The 14,995-nt window shown below is 53.0% G+C and overlaps 2 protein-coding genes across 4 annotated transcripts in view; one reads left to right on the top strand and one right to left on the bottom strand.

Moving 5' to 3' along the window:
• Positions 1-339: 339 nt before the first annotated feature.
• The window catches only part of LOC135260077 (max dimerization protein 4-like), a 16,056-nt gene continuing 1,400 nt past the window's right edge, over positions 340-14,995 (bottom strand). The window contains exons 3-6 of the mRNA XM_064345238.1: positions 11,381-11,410; positions 4,964-5,078; positions 4,234-4,393; positions 340-3,670 (exon numbers count right to left, since the gene is read on the bottom strand). Coding sequence (XP_064201308.1) covers positions 3,540-3,670; positions 4,234-4,393; positions 4,964-5,078; positions 11,381-11,410 — 436 coding nt within the window. The 3' untranslated portion in view covers positions 340-3,539. The remainder of the gene's footprint in view (positions 3,671-4,233; positions 4,394-4,963; positions 5,079-11,380; positions 11,411-14,995) is intronic.
• The window catches only part of LOC135260074 (WW domain-binding protein 1-like), a 24,091-nt gene continuing 23,441 nt past the window's right edge, over positions 14,346-14,995 (top strand). For all 3 annotated transcript variants that reach the window (XM_064345230.1, XM_064345228.1, XM_064345229.1), the window contains exon 1: positions 14,346-14,524. The gene's annotated coding sequence lies outside the window, so the exon portion shown is untranslated. The remainder of the gene's footprint in view (positions 14,525-14,995) is intronic.

The raw sequence follows: 14,995 nt of genomic DNA, 5'->3' as shown, positions 1-14,995 counted from the left end.
AGTCACACTGAAGCCTTTAAGTAGACTCTGGAGCATCACTGTTTCTCCAATCACAGTTCCGCAGTATGAATTCCACGGGAGGAACGGTGAATTTTAAAAAAAAGTACACATTGACCTTTAATTTGCGGTAATTTCCCTTAAAGTCTCTGCCATTGTTTAAATGGGACACACCAGGCCATCTCAATGTCAGGAGTGGCTGTAGTTTGTAATTACAGACACCAGAGGGCAGTGTGTTACATACATGGCTGACTCCATCCATTTTGAACACAACTATTGTGTAGGTTCCATAGTGAAATCTAACCGAGCTAATTCATTTTTAATAAAAATAAAAACCCAATGTTTACGTATAAAACTTTATTATATTACAATGAAAGAATAATACAGCACAATACCTTTAACGTGTGTGCTACGAAACGCAGCCAGCACCAGGTACCTATGTGTACACAGAATGGACTTATACAATATCATACATCTTCCACAAAACACTCTGTTAAAAAGGTACATATTTACAGGCCTCTGGCACAGAACCCACCGTTCTCAGTGTGGCCGGACGTAATTGTCGGGGGGTTTCTGTCTTAACCCAACCCTCACACCCTGGGTGTGAACCCTACCTGTCGAACCCCCAAGAGTCACTGGGGCGGTCCCAACTTCATACGGAACACCACAAGCGTCCCACACGGAAGGGATGTACGGAGGAAACTTCTCAATGCTACATTTTTTATTCTCCTGGGTCTTTAAGGCGACGTAATCGCCGATCCGTAGCTTCGGATCGACGCGACTGTCGCCGCTTAGCCACCGCGTGAATGAGGAGGACTCCGGAGCTGTGGAATGACAAAGCTGGGGGGGGGGGGACAAACGGTACGTCCTTCACAGCAAACGCCCTTAGTGATCCCCCCCCGCCTGATTAGGTGACCTCATATCTTTAATATCACAGATTGTCAGCCAAAAAACGTCGTCAGGTAACGTTTCAATATTGCTCTGCAGAAAGGCCTCAGGCTTCTACACCCGACATCCAGCTCTTTTCGTGACCCTGGAGACCGGTAAAGGACAGCGGATAGGGGCGCGGGAGAGGTACGTCCCGCGCCCGCACCTAGCTGTGGAATGTGTGCTCGCTCTCGTTAAAAGAAGCAAAGGAATCCCCGAAACTGCCCCGCCGCCACCCTTCAGCTCGTCTTCAATGCGCGTTGCGTAGGGAGGTTCTGTGCGAGAGTTTCTTTGCCAAGTCACCTGGTTGTTCATGTTACCCACACGCTGAAATCGTACGTACATTTGTGCTATTAACAGTTAAATGTCAAAACGAGTGTTACTCCACAAACATTTTTTTTTAAAACTTTCTCTACTTTTTGTTCAGTAGGAAAAAAGCAAACAGCACACAGGACTTGTAAAGAGTTGGTCACGAGATACACCGAGGAGTTAAAGGTAATCCTTTCTCCTTTTGAGAAAAAGAAAAGTAAAAACAGCACGCGATATCTCAGTATTGCTGTCTTGCCACCAAATATGCAAGGTATTCCAAGAGGCTGTGGGCACACACCAACACTACGGTGGAGAGGATAAAATCACCAGCTGCCATTTTCGAGTGGATTTAACTCCTCTCACACACAATTCCTCTTCAATTCAAAATGAACAAACGAGGAAATAAAAATTTTTTAAAAACCCCAACACAGAAACACCCTTTTGAATAAAAGAACGTGGAATGGTAACCCCAGATGATGGAGAGCTGCCGTGGGATTACCAGTGTGAGCAGAGTTACACAGCAAGGCCCTTTTTCAAACGTCCTACAGGATAGGTCAGTGCGCTATAGGACTTGCGTGCACGGTTGAACACACAGGACACTTTTAAAATGGTGGGTGGGGTTGGGGGGTTGCGGGGGCATCTGTTGGTCTTCGCGTGCCCCCGCTAACAGGAGCGGGCACAGCGGGGTAAACGTCTGCACTCACAGGGGTCCAGGGTCGCGGCGGGGGTAGAGGATTCACTGGTGGGGCAAGACCTGGTTGGGGGGGGGGCAGGAGGGGCCGAGGTAGGGAGTCATGGCAACAGTAAATGAGGCTCCCCAAGGCACAGGAGGACAGAGGGAGAGCCCCAGAGACGGTCTGCAGCCCTGGCCTCCGGTCTCCTCATACTTTTACACACATATACTCTTTTCTTCTTTCACAAGAGAACATTTAAGAAAATATAGTACAAAATATAAAACAAGAAATATAGATAAAGCAATGTAGTCTATAAGTGTTTCATAGCTTTTTTTTTGTATAGAGGTTTTCGTAGTTTTTGTCGTTTTTTTTCCTTTTCATTTTTGTTTTTGGTGCAAGACGACCTTCAGCAGACCGCTGGTTTTTAAAGTGCTGCCAGGCCGTGCTCTATTGTGTGGGTAGCGGAGGCAGAACCGAGCTGTCTGTCACACACTGCGGGCGCAAAGACACGCCTACTCCGCCTGTACAGCGGGGGTGTAACAAACGACTCGATCCTGCGGAGGACTACACACCCGCACACACTCTGGACTACAATTCCCAGAATCCGCTGGACTACAATGTCCAGAATCTGCTGCAATTTGGTCTGTTTTTTTTTTCTTTTTTAAGTACAATCTTTTAAGCAGAGCTGAGGAAGAGCAAGAGAGAGAGAGATGTAGCCTATAAGAGCCGAATGAAGAAAGACAGGCATGTACTAAGACTGGACTAAAACAGGGACACCCCAAACAACAGCTACACTGCTACTCACAGAAGACCTCTGCATAACAGCTGCTGAAACAGTTTTTTTCTGTGTGGATTTTGTCCTTTTTTTTTGTACAGAAATGACATGTCAATGTTAACCAACATGCACGCACGCACACACACACACACACACACACACACACAGGAGAGTCGCTCCAGTCTTATTGGTGGAATCTGGTCTGGGCTCTGGCTTCCATTAGCTTTGACCCCCAGAAGGGTTTTAATGCTGAGGGAGAGCAGAGCTCCCTCTTTATACGCAATGCTACATCACACGCTACTGACCTTGTGTAGCCATGCTGGCCAAGACTGGTCAGGCCTACTTTTTGTCCAGAGGGGAGCCCCGATAACGTGGGCCGAACGATCTTTAAGTGCTTTTACGACGGCGAAACAGAAGATCTCACCTCCTGGAATCGGAGCCAAAATGGAAGCAGAAAAGCGCTAGCACTTTTTCTGAATCGGCCGTCTGCCGTCCTGCTCGCGTTCGGCTGACATGCCGTCGCTGGGAGGTGCCAACACACACACACACACACACACACGCACACAGAGAGGAGCCACATGACACAGACCACAGACACACCTGGTTCCCATCGACAGGTCACAGCTGTGCTGCTCACCGCAGAGGAAAGCCAGCGAAACCAAGAGCCGCTGGGCTGAGGGGGTCTGTGGTAGAGGCTCGCCGGGGGGGGGGGGCGGATAGAAGAGGAAGCCATGAAGAACGGCTTTGTGGTTCTGCTTCCTGGAAGAGAGTGGCAGTCTTGGCTCGTGGAATGGCATGGCTGTCTGGGTGGGGGGTGGAGCCCGGTGGGGGGCGGGGCCTGCCACAGGGGGCGGGGCCTAGCACAGGGAGTGATTGTAGCTGCCGTCGCTGGAGCTCCCCTGCAGGCTGTAGCTCCCCTCTCCGTCACTCAAGCTGCCCAAGCTGTCCGCTTCCCCGGGAGTGAACTCCATGCCCTCGATATCCACGTCTGCACACAGACACAGACACAGACACACACACACATAGGTGAGTCACATTGCCTCAGTCCAGCCTATACAGACGTTTCTGCTAACAGAACACAAACCCTGAGAAACACGATGCCCCGTAAGCACACATCCAGACCTGCTCAGAGAGCTTCACCTAACCACACTTTCACCGTTCAGCAAAGAGCATTTCTAAACTCCCAAAGCCTGTTTTTGTCTGGCGTTTATCCGTCCTGGGGCGAAACCCTCATTATCACCCTCTGCAAACTCTCATTATTCCGCCGTAATCCGGTCGTAAACGAAGCGTTCTGGGCGACATGAACACCGCTGCCTTTGTGTCCGCGGCTCTGAGCCTCTAAACGGGGCTTAAGATAAGTGAACCCTCTCAGGAGCGGGACAGCGTTCGTACAGCCCTGAGTCTCACAGGCCTTTCGGGGGATTTAGCGCTGTGGTGCGCTCGCGGGTCAAAGTGCAGACTGCGGAGAGCGGGGCGGGGTTTGTAGTGGGGCTGGGGGGGCATGGGGCAGGGAGCGGGGGGCAATGGGGGGCAAGGGGCGGGGCGTGGCACCTTGCTCAGAGTCGGTGGAGATGGCCGAGCCCATGCTGTCGGTGCGGACGCGCTCCAGCGAGGAGGAGGACAGCTGCTCCAGGCGCCGTTTGAGGTAGCGATGTTCCCGCTGCAGCTGCTCCTTCACGTTCAGCGCCTTCCGGTCCTGCTCCTCCAGCTTCTGCGCAGGAGCACACACACACACACACACACAGCTTAGCACCGAAACCGCAGTACTGCACACACACACACACACAGCTTAGCACCGAAACCGCAGTACCGCACACACACACACACACACACAGCTTAGCACCGAAACCGCAGTACCGCACACACACACACACACAGCTTAGCACCGAAACCGCAGTACCGCACACACACACAGAGAGCTCGGGGTCAGGGTTATGGTGGGATGGCGGTAGCCATGTGCATTTTGGCCCTCTTTAGCAGGCTGATGGTTAGGGTCAGGCTGAGGGTCAGGGTCAGGCTGAGGGTTAGGGTGAGGCTCAGGGTTAGGGTGAGGGTGAGGGTCAGGGTGAAGGTTAGGGTAAGGGTGGGACGCGGGGGGGGGGCAGCAGTACCTTTATGTGCGTTTTGGCCCTCTTCAGCGGGCTGAGGGTCAGGGTCAGGGTCAGGGTTAGGGTCAGGCTGAGGGTCAGGGTTAGGGTGAGGGTTAGGGTGAAGGTTAGGGTTAGGGTGAGGGTCAGGGTGAAGGTTAGGGTCAGGGTGGGACGCGGGGGGGCAGCAGTACCTTTATGTGCGTTTTGGCCCTCTTCAGCAGGCTGAGGGTGGTGTGTCTGTTGCTCTCCGGGCCCAGAGGCACCAGCTGCTTCAGCTCCTCCAGGTACAGCCGCAGTTTGGCCCGTCTGTGAGGTGGGGCAGACCCCGAGAGAGAGGGGTATCAGATACACGCACACGCACACGCACACACTGCACACTCCCACAGGGACTCGCTGTCACTCAAACCCCCGTACCGAACGCAGAGCCCTTTAGGCCCCGCCCTGCCCGCGAGTGGGGAGACTGGAAGCGATGGCCGAGGCGCTCGGACACAAAGACTGCGTCCTGCCATGGGGTCAGTTAGTCACCTGACACCTGCCAGAGTCAGCGATCTGGCCCACATTTCACACCGTCCCGTGAGAAAAACAAAACGCTCTTTTGACAACCCCTCCAGGGCCTCAGTGACGGATAGGCCTGCTCCCAGGGGAGGAGCACATGCAAACGCCGGCAGAATTTATGGCTCGACCCGCATGAGCGCTGAACGGGATCATTCCAGTGCACAGCAGGAAGCTCACCGAGGTGCGGCAGGACTCTACCCACGAGCAGCACTCCTGAATACGCACGCAGAGCAGCCCAATGAGCAACAGCATGCAGAGCAGCCCAATGAGCAACAGCATGCAGAGCAGCCCAATGAGCAACAGCATGCAGAGCAGCCCAATGAGCAACAGCATGCAGAGCAGCCCAATGAGCAACAGCATGCAGAGCAGCCCAATGAGCAACAGCATGCAGAGCAGCCCATGAGCACAGCATGCAGAGCGCCCAATGAGCACAGCATGCAGAGCAGCCCAATGAGCAACAGCATGCAGAGCAGCCCAATGAGCAACAGCATGCAGAGCAGCCCAATGAGCAACAGCATGCAGAGCAGCCCAATGAGCAACAGCATGCAGAGCAGCCCAATGAGCAACAGCATGCAGAGCAGCCCAATGAGCAACAGCATGCAGAGCAGCCCAATGAGCAACAGCATGCAGAGCAGCCCAATGAGCAACAGCATGCAGAGCAGCCCAATGAGCAACAGCATGCAGAGCAGCCCAATGAGCAACAGCATGCAGAGCAGCCCAATGACCAACAGCATGCAGAGCAGCAAAACCCCGTTTAACGAGCGATGTAGGAGGCCGTTTCACAGCGAGAGCCTGTCCAATGAGCAGTGTGTGAAACCACTGGCCGCACTGAGCAATATGTGAGACTACTGGGAGCACTGAGCAAGAGCTGAGACCGAGCAGTGGCCTGGAAACAGGTAAGTGTCTCGCCTGAGGCTGACAGTGGCTCTACAGCCCCGAGCCATAATGGCTCCTCTGCTCAGCTACTCCATGTCTACAGCCCAGAGCCGTAATGGCTCCTCTGCTCAGCTACTCCATGTCTACAGCCCTGAGCCATAATGGCTCCTCTGCTCAGCTGCTCCATCTGCAATGCAAACCTTCACAGAGACAGCCTTCTCTCTACTGCGCCAGCCCACTATGTCTGCCACGCACGCACACACGCTCACACACACACACGCACACAGGCGCACACACACACACAGGCCCTGCTGCAGGCCCTGGCTGTCTCATACACACGCACACATGCCCTGCTGCAGGCCCTGGCTGTCACACACACACACACACATACATACACACGCACACACACACAGAGCTGCAGGCCCTGGCTGTCACACACACACGCACATACATACACACGCACACGCACACACACACAGAGCTGCAGGCCCTGGCTGTCACACACACACACACATACATACACACGCACACGCACACACACACAGAGCTGCAGGCCCTGGCTGTCACACACACACACGCACGCCCTGCCGCAGGCCCTGCTTGTCACACGCTCCCCGCAGGTTAATGATCCATCGGCGAGAGGGTTGCGTAAGAGCAGGGCTGCTGTGGTTTGCACAGTATTATATAACTGTACAAAAGGGCAACACCGGTGTCCCTGCAGCCGTGTGGAACCCAGCCAAACGCACTCTGAACCTCCGCTTACGCACACAGGCTCCTGCTTTCATTTTTTTTTTTTTAAACTGCACGCAAACACAGGAGGCAAAGACGCTCCAACGGGTAAGGCAGCGAAAGGAGGACAGCGCTTCGGAGAGCAAGCTTATACGCAGAGAACGAGCAGTCCTCCGGACGTCCATAACGCTGACATGTCAAACCCGCTGCTTTGTGCTCCAGGCCAGGCGCCTGTTGTTGCCCAAGCTGCTTCTTTGACAGCGAGGACACGCTGGCTAGCACACACGAACAGCACGCGCTAAGCGCTCCGTGTGCCTGGCTGATGTTCACACTGCCGGCCCGGAGCGGACGTGTGTTAGAGGGGTGGATTCCTCCCCTCCTCCCCACCGCCCACCCCCCCAGGTCATGTGACATTCACACTCCTGGTCCCCGCCCTTCCATGGCACAGTAACCTGGTTATTCCCCTGCTGCTGCCCGCCTGCCTGGAGGGGGTTACATAAGCATGCTGCTGGGGGGGGGGCTTTGTGGGGGGGTAGGGATAGGGTTAGGTATCAGGCCCTCAGGGCTATCCATTCACCCTGCCTGTGACCACACACACACACGTACATGAACAAACACACAGACATACACATACAGATACACACACACAGATACGCATGCACAGACACACACATAGATACAAACATCCATGCACATACATGCACAGACACACACAGACCAACATGCAGAGACAAACAGACACCACACTCTACACACTTCCCTCTGTCTCACAGCAAGGACCCAGGTCACAAAGCCACACACCTCAAACACAAACAAGGCACGTCCAGGCATCCTGCGTACGTGACAGTAACCAAACATCGCCTCACCAGGCTAAAGAGGGCAAGAGCCCACAGCTAAAAGGACAGTAAACAGTCATTACCATTTAAACGTCCCTTTCCAGGTCGGTTCTTCAGAATTTACCATTTAATAGCCTGATACTGCCGTAAACAGCAGAACACTTAAGCGGGCTTTGGAGTATCGCAAGCAATGCTCCTGAAGACACAGACACACCAGTAATTCAGTGCAGAACAGGCTGCTATTCCGGCATGACAAAAGGTGCTTTGTGTCGGACAGACGCACAGACGCACGCACGCACGCACGCACGCACGCACCGAGGATAGGGTCTGCTCCTGAGGCGTGTGCGCACGCCTGTGCACACGCCTGCACACGCAGGCTGAACGCAGGTGCTGAGCACCTGTCTACACAGGAGTTCGGGCTCTCGGGTGCAGGCAGCGGGAAAGGCGCTCAGTCCACAGCCTGCAGCTGAAGCGCTCATACAGCAGCTTCGCCTGGTTTTACTGGATAAAAAAAAGCAAGCTATGAACAGCCAATGGTGACGCAGCACAGCCAAATTCATTTCCACAGACCATGGCGTGACCAAACGCGTTCACACAGAGGCTGAATGACCGAATGCATGCGTGTGTGTGCACAGTAACCAGGCTCCTTCACACCAGCCTGCCACTGGCCGCCCAAACCTGGAAGCAAATGCAGTCAGTGTGTGTGTGTGTGTGTGTGTGTGTGTGTGTGTGTTAGGGGTTTGGGGGGGGGGGGGCAAGCTCATCTGGTAAACAGCCATCTCCTCCACAGGGGTTAAAGGTCACCAGAACACCAGGACAGTGTCTGCTCCTGCGTGACTTTCTGCTTCAATAAATCGAGCATGTGCCAAGCAGCCCTCACACACACACATTACACACAAACACACACATTACACACACACACACACACACACATTACACACAAACACACACATTACACACACGCACATACACACACACATTACACACATACACACATTACACACATGCACACACACACATACGGCGGTATATGTAATGGAAATGTGCCCCCCCCAGGCCAGGCGTAATCTGGGACTATGGGTTGTGTGGGGATGGGAGATAGGCGTGATCAGGCATGTCCGTCCTCAGCTCCCTCCCCCCCCCCCCTTCCCCCCCGCACTTCCAGCTGAGTCAGCTGCCCCATGCCACGAGGTCAGAGGGGCGAACAGGGCCCGTGTCCGCGAGCCGCGGCTCCTCCGCCATCACACGGATCACTTCCTGTTCCTCCCATACCGCCGCTGTCAGCTTGCGGTCTGAGGCCTCGCCACTTCCTCTCGCTGCAGCCGCGCTCGGAAGAGAGCAGGCGCCTGTCGATCAACATCAGTCACCGCGCCGACGTGAGGAGGAAGAACCGTCCCTTTACAGCTCCTCCCACTCTGTCCCGTGCGAACCTACCCAGAAGCCTCCCTGGGGTACTCTGTAGAGACGAGACCGCCGCTCGCAAAAATCACTTTACCGACCCGTGGAAAAGCACCGGTACCAGAGCATCATCTCCATAGCAACCCCGCGCCTCCCTGCTCAGAACGCTGGCTTCCTGTTCACCTCCAGAACCGCAGACCCAGTCCTGACAAAGACTGTGTTAAGGCCGAGCTTTTATGTTCAATCCACCTCAATGCTAACATCTGCTGGCCACTCAAACAATCCTTCACAAATTCCAGATGCATTTGTGGAAGAAAATTGAAGAAAAAAAAAAGGCACTTAAGGCGAGTTATTAATACGCAGGTTCAGCTGTGGAAACATTGACTCAGTGAGGCTTCCAACTTTCAGAAGAAGAGTCTTTGCCAAAAAAGAAAAGAAAAAAAGAAGACATGACTATAAATAGGCTCTATCAGCACATGCACGCGTGGGCAGAGGAGCTGGCATGACAAGAAAGAAGGGATGAGTGAGAAAAAGGAAGGAAGGAGTTACAGGAATCAGAAGCACTCTTTCACAGACGAGAAGGGCCACACCTGTGAGAGCTCCACGATCCTTTCACAGATGGGGTGGGGGGGGGGGGGTGGGTGGTTTACCAGAAACCCTCTTAAGAAGCCTGGTCACTAGCAATGCTCATGCACCTGACTCTGCAGCCTGTCATTAAGGACAGACCTGCGGCTTACTGGCCCAGCTGGGACTGAGTGTAGGATGAGATCCGGCTGAGGCCTCCACACAGACAGCAGGGCCGGACCCAACACACACGGCCCCTCTACACGCCCCCCTTATACCACTGACCAGCTATACACTACACATATACACCTCCTTTTAATACTAGGACAAAAGAACTACCAGCAAAATAAGTCAATTCAACAGCATTACCCCCGTCATTGGGACAAGTGAATATGGCCAAGTCCTTAAACACACGCAACCGTCTTAAAAAGCTACTTTAAATAATCAAAAACCCCCGAGTCACACTGCAGACAGAAACCTGTTGAGGAGGGAGGGGAGGAGCCCTTTTCGGGAAAGGGTGCTCGACGCCGCACCCGCTCGCTCACACCCCGTGCGGATTTGGGGGATTTTGGGGAGGGCGTGACCCGGCCTGACTGGTGCTGACGGCGTTACTCAGCACGGTGAGAAAAAGCTGCGTCACTGCCACACTCCCGCTGTCACAGAGGAAACAGGAAATCCTCTGCTCACGCCACAGTGCGCCGCTTCCCCTGCTCCACAGACGCGTCCGCGTCACTTATCGTAATCACCACAGGCCTTTCAAAAACAACAAACAAGCTCCAGAATTTCACAACAGAAACTGAACAAACACTGACACGTGCTACAGTTAACTGTCTGAGTTAGCCAGGGAGCAGCTTCACACTGAAGCCCTGAGCGGGAGACATGGGCCGGCTTCAGTCCTCCGAGCCCTCAGACATGTCTGTACAAGCCGCTGCAGGTGCCTGCAGTCATCAACTACCAGCCTGTGACTAATAAACCACACGGCCTCCACAGGACTGACGGTCTGCAGCGCACAGGTTGTGACATTCAGGAGTGTCTCCACTGTCACAACATGTGCAGTCACACCCCACACGCACATGCGTACTCACACGCACACACACACTACACACACACACACACACTCTATACACTCCCACTGTCTCACAGTAAGGTCCTGGGTCACACTGCCGCACACACACACACACTTTTCCCTACTCCCCTAAAAGGAGGCCAGTGCACATGAGAAGCCCAGACAGAGGGCAGTGCTGTAATGAAGTGAGCTATGACCGTGCTGAAGCTGTGGCCTCAGTGTTAGCCTGCGCAGGCCTGGTGCTTTTACATGCGACACACACACACACACACACACACACACACACACACACACACACACACTCCCTCTATAAGGTCCTGGGTCACACCACATCCTTGCTGCTGCCCCTGCTGCTATCACACACAGCACTGCTGCTGACAGGAAATCAGCCCTGACGGACACCTGTCATCTAGACATGTCCCGCCCCGCCCCTCTCCTCCCTCACTGCCCATCACAACTGTGCCTCCCTTCAGCCCCCCAATCGGGCTCCAGTCTCCCCAGAACGGGACGGTCCTGAGCGGAAGGAACTGCGGGGCGGGGGGGGGGGGGGGTTTCCCACGGTCCCAGCTTCTCCTCAAACTCACCGGTGCTTCTCCAGTTCGTTGTGCGACGACCTGCACGAGAAAACAAACAGGGACACATGAGAACGCCGCCACGGCTCTGCATCACAGCCAGTCAGCCATCAGCACGCTCAGCCATCAGCACGCTTCCATACGGCTCAGCAGAGACACAGCTGGGTTAAGACCGGCTGGGTTAAGACCGGCAGCAGGGGGTTTTATCCACAGCACATATCAATCAGACTGGAGCCAACCGTCCTGTAGGTTTTCATTGCAGCCCTAATTTGGCACACCTGACTCTACTAATTAGCGGCTCAATGCAGATCTTTAGCTGCTGAATGAGGTGCGCTTTGTTAGGACTGGAATGAAAACCAACTGGACGGTACATCTCCAGGAACAGGGTTGTGTACCACTGGACTACAGCTTTCTTTCTGCTGACAAAGGGACGGCACAATGCCAGGGGAGCGTTCTATTGTCACGCTCTCCGACTCACAGATACGATATTTAAATGAGGTCTGGGAACTTCTTTGCCATGCAAGTGAAAGGAGCGTGAGTCTGGCTGACAGGCAGGTATCTGTGAATCATGAGTCTGAAACCGAGACTACACAGGGGCGTGGGGCGCCCACAGCAACCCGTGACTCCCTCCAGCAGAGCTGCAAGCAAACGGCACACTGCTGTGCGTGAGCCGCGAGGCCTGACCCCGAGTAAACTGGAACGCCTGCAATGCAGCAGAAACTGGTCAGACTGGATGCAGCGAGCATTTCCCCATGCGATACCGCATGCACCTCTGCACGGCCCTGAGAGAAAAGTGCTTTACCGTCAGCGAGCACTTCCCCATGCGATACCGCATGCCCCCCTGCCCTCCTGGCTGTGCTTCCCGGGACAGAGCCATACGGCCCAGCTCCTCTTTCGTTCCCGGTGACCGAGGGGCGGGTCTTTCCATAAATAAGTGAACTGCACGCGTTATAAAAATTTCAAAACGTGGGGATTTACAGCCGCGGGATTACATAACCGGGGGATTTTCACCAGCCCTGCGGCAGCGCCCAGGCAGCGCTGCCAGCGGGTGGAGAGGTGTTCACGCCCCACGTGCCACACGCCCACCGCGCGATTGGGTAACGGCGACCGGGCGTCCCCTCCGCCGGGGCACACAGCGGTCACCGCAGAAGAGAGAAGAGCCGTCACGTGACCCGAGAGAGAGCGCGTTCGGGCCGACAGGGCGCTCCCTGCGCCAGAGGGGCAGAGACAACGCCGCCCTGCCCGTTTCGGGGAAGAGAAACTGACGGACGGCACGAGCGTCACTATGGGAACGGGTGTTTGCGTCCACGGAGACGCAGGCCTGATGAACGAGGTCTGGCGCACAGATGACAGCAGCGCCCCGTTCTCCTGAGAGAGAGAGAGGGGCGAACGAGCCGCCATTTACGTGCCTGCCCTCGGCAGACAGACGGGGGTAGAGGTGTCTTATCTTTGCATCGGGGGCTGAGGGAAGTGTCTCTATTCAAACACGTGCAAATTGGGGACTTGTGAGGTGACGGCGGGGGGGGGGCACAAATGAGTTCCGGAACATCACGTCAGTTTTGAAGATTAAAACGACACCAAACAGTTTCAGATGCCATGTTAGGGCTGTTAAAATGGTAAAATTATAAAAGAATGTGCCCATTTACTACACCAAGTCCACAGAAAGACAAGGAGTCTCACTCACTCACGTCAGAGTGCCATCATGCCAGTCAAACACAAAGATAAAAGTCCAAGAAATAGCAAAAAAAAAATATATATAACATATGAATTCGACCTTATATATTTAAAAAAGTTGTGCAAGTCGCTCTGGATAAGAGCGTCTGCTAAATGCCTGTAATGTAATGTCATGTCATGTCATGAGGCCTACAAGATGACATTTTCCATGGAAAACAAAATTCAGGAATATAATGAGCTAAAATTCTCCACTTACAATAAATATAACATTAAGACCCCTAATGTGTGCCAAGTTCCCCTCAAAAAAACCATGAACAAAGACGATACATATCAAGAGATAATCTCAAACAACTCAGCAGAGGAATTAATGCTAAAGTCTTCTCTAGTGGTTGCAAAGATAGGCTGCAGATAGCACTTTATCTGCATGCCACATGCACGGCATAAAATCCAGCTATATAAGGGGAGTGCAACACATTCACTCTCAAATCAAGTTCTATTTCAAAAATAATAGCTGCTGAAAGCATTTAATAGCTTGAACGCAAATGTCACCAAAGCCTGTGGTCGTTTTCCAATGCAAATGTCAAATAAAGTACAGCACAATCCTTTAAAATACCAGCTTTTCACCGAGTCGTGACAATTCGCATGTATTTGTATGAAGGGGGGAGGGGCGTACGCTTTCCATCTGTGCCGTTGCATTTCACCATCGCGGCGAACTATCGCTCTGCTAAAGCGTATTCCGCTTTGGAACATGCTACTACACTCCTGGACTCCGCAACAGGGTCGGAGAACATCTGTCTGTCTGCGCCGCGCGATTATGACAGCGTGGCCCCTCCCCATCCCCCTGGAGCGCGTGCAACTCAGGAGACTCAACAGTGACTGCCGTCTCCTGAGCATCGGGCCTGAAAACGGAACATCCATGAAAAACGCACCAACCGCAGTTTCAAAAACTGCACCAGCGGAGTCGTCTGTACGGACAAGTCTTCCTCATCAGAAGCATGCATTTTCCAAACAGTTACCAAAATGCGCAACCCTTGAACTCAACGTCTGCAAACGTGAAAACTTTATTCTCAACCACCCACCCCCCACGTACACATACCAACATACATACATTCATCAATGTGTGCATGTAAACAGGACATTGCGACAGGGCAAGGGTATTTATTTATTTACAGAATTTATTTACAGCAACTTTTATTTATTTCCGTCATCTAGTATTGTTTTGGTTGTTGGGGGACAAACAAAACAAAACGTTGAAACACTTAATAACAAGCGCCCGCTGCTCAGAAATAGAGCGCATAATCAAGACTAATTTCCAACACCTGGCCCAATGGGTTGCACGGAAGGTAGAAGCCAGCGAGGAGCGGGGTAGGCGACACAATTCATGATGAAAAGACCGACTTTCCACGGCAGCTAGTTCCTAATCCGCACAGGATATAAAACGTCTTCAGTTTAGGCACCTTGCGACGTGCCGCACACACCGTGGTAAGTCAGCCTGTGACAAAGATATGTGCGCCGCGTGGCACTCAGATACACAACGGGAGATCAACATCACTCTAGAGACATCATTCAAACCATCTTTGCTATTGCCCGTTAAACGTTAACTAATAACCCTCGTTAATTCCAACTAATTTAGCCTACTGGTTACCGTTAAACTAAGTGTACGTGCTTCGGGATGAGGAGACAGCACGCAAAGCATCAGGAAAGCGACGGACTTGATCACGTAGCCGGATAACAATAATGTAACAACCACTGTCCTGAGGTATGAAGTTACATTAATGCAAACGAATATTCGTAACTAGTCAGTTGTGCGTGTTTCATAACTAATGGGGTCACTCGACAGTAACAGATAGCAAATGTTGTCCTGCAGCAAACGTTGTGCACTTCAGTGTATGAAACGCCTAACTTTGTTCACTGACGGAACGGGACACATCATAAAGTGGGAATAATTGGCTA

Source organism: Anguilla rostrata, chromosome 7, assembly GCF_018555375.3.
Source record: "Anguilla rostrata isolate EN2019 chromosome 7, ASM1855537v3, whole genome shotgun sequence".
Lineage (NCBI taxonomy): Eukaryota > Metazoa > Chordata > Actinopteri > Anguilliformes > Anguillidae > Anguilla > Anguilla rostrata.
The sequence above is the reverse complement of the archived record's forward strand: the minus strand, read 5'-3'. Positions and strand labels throughout refer to the sequence as shown.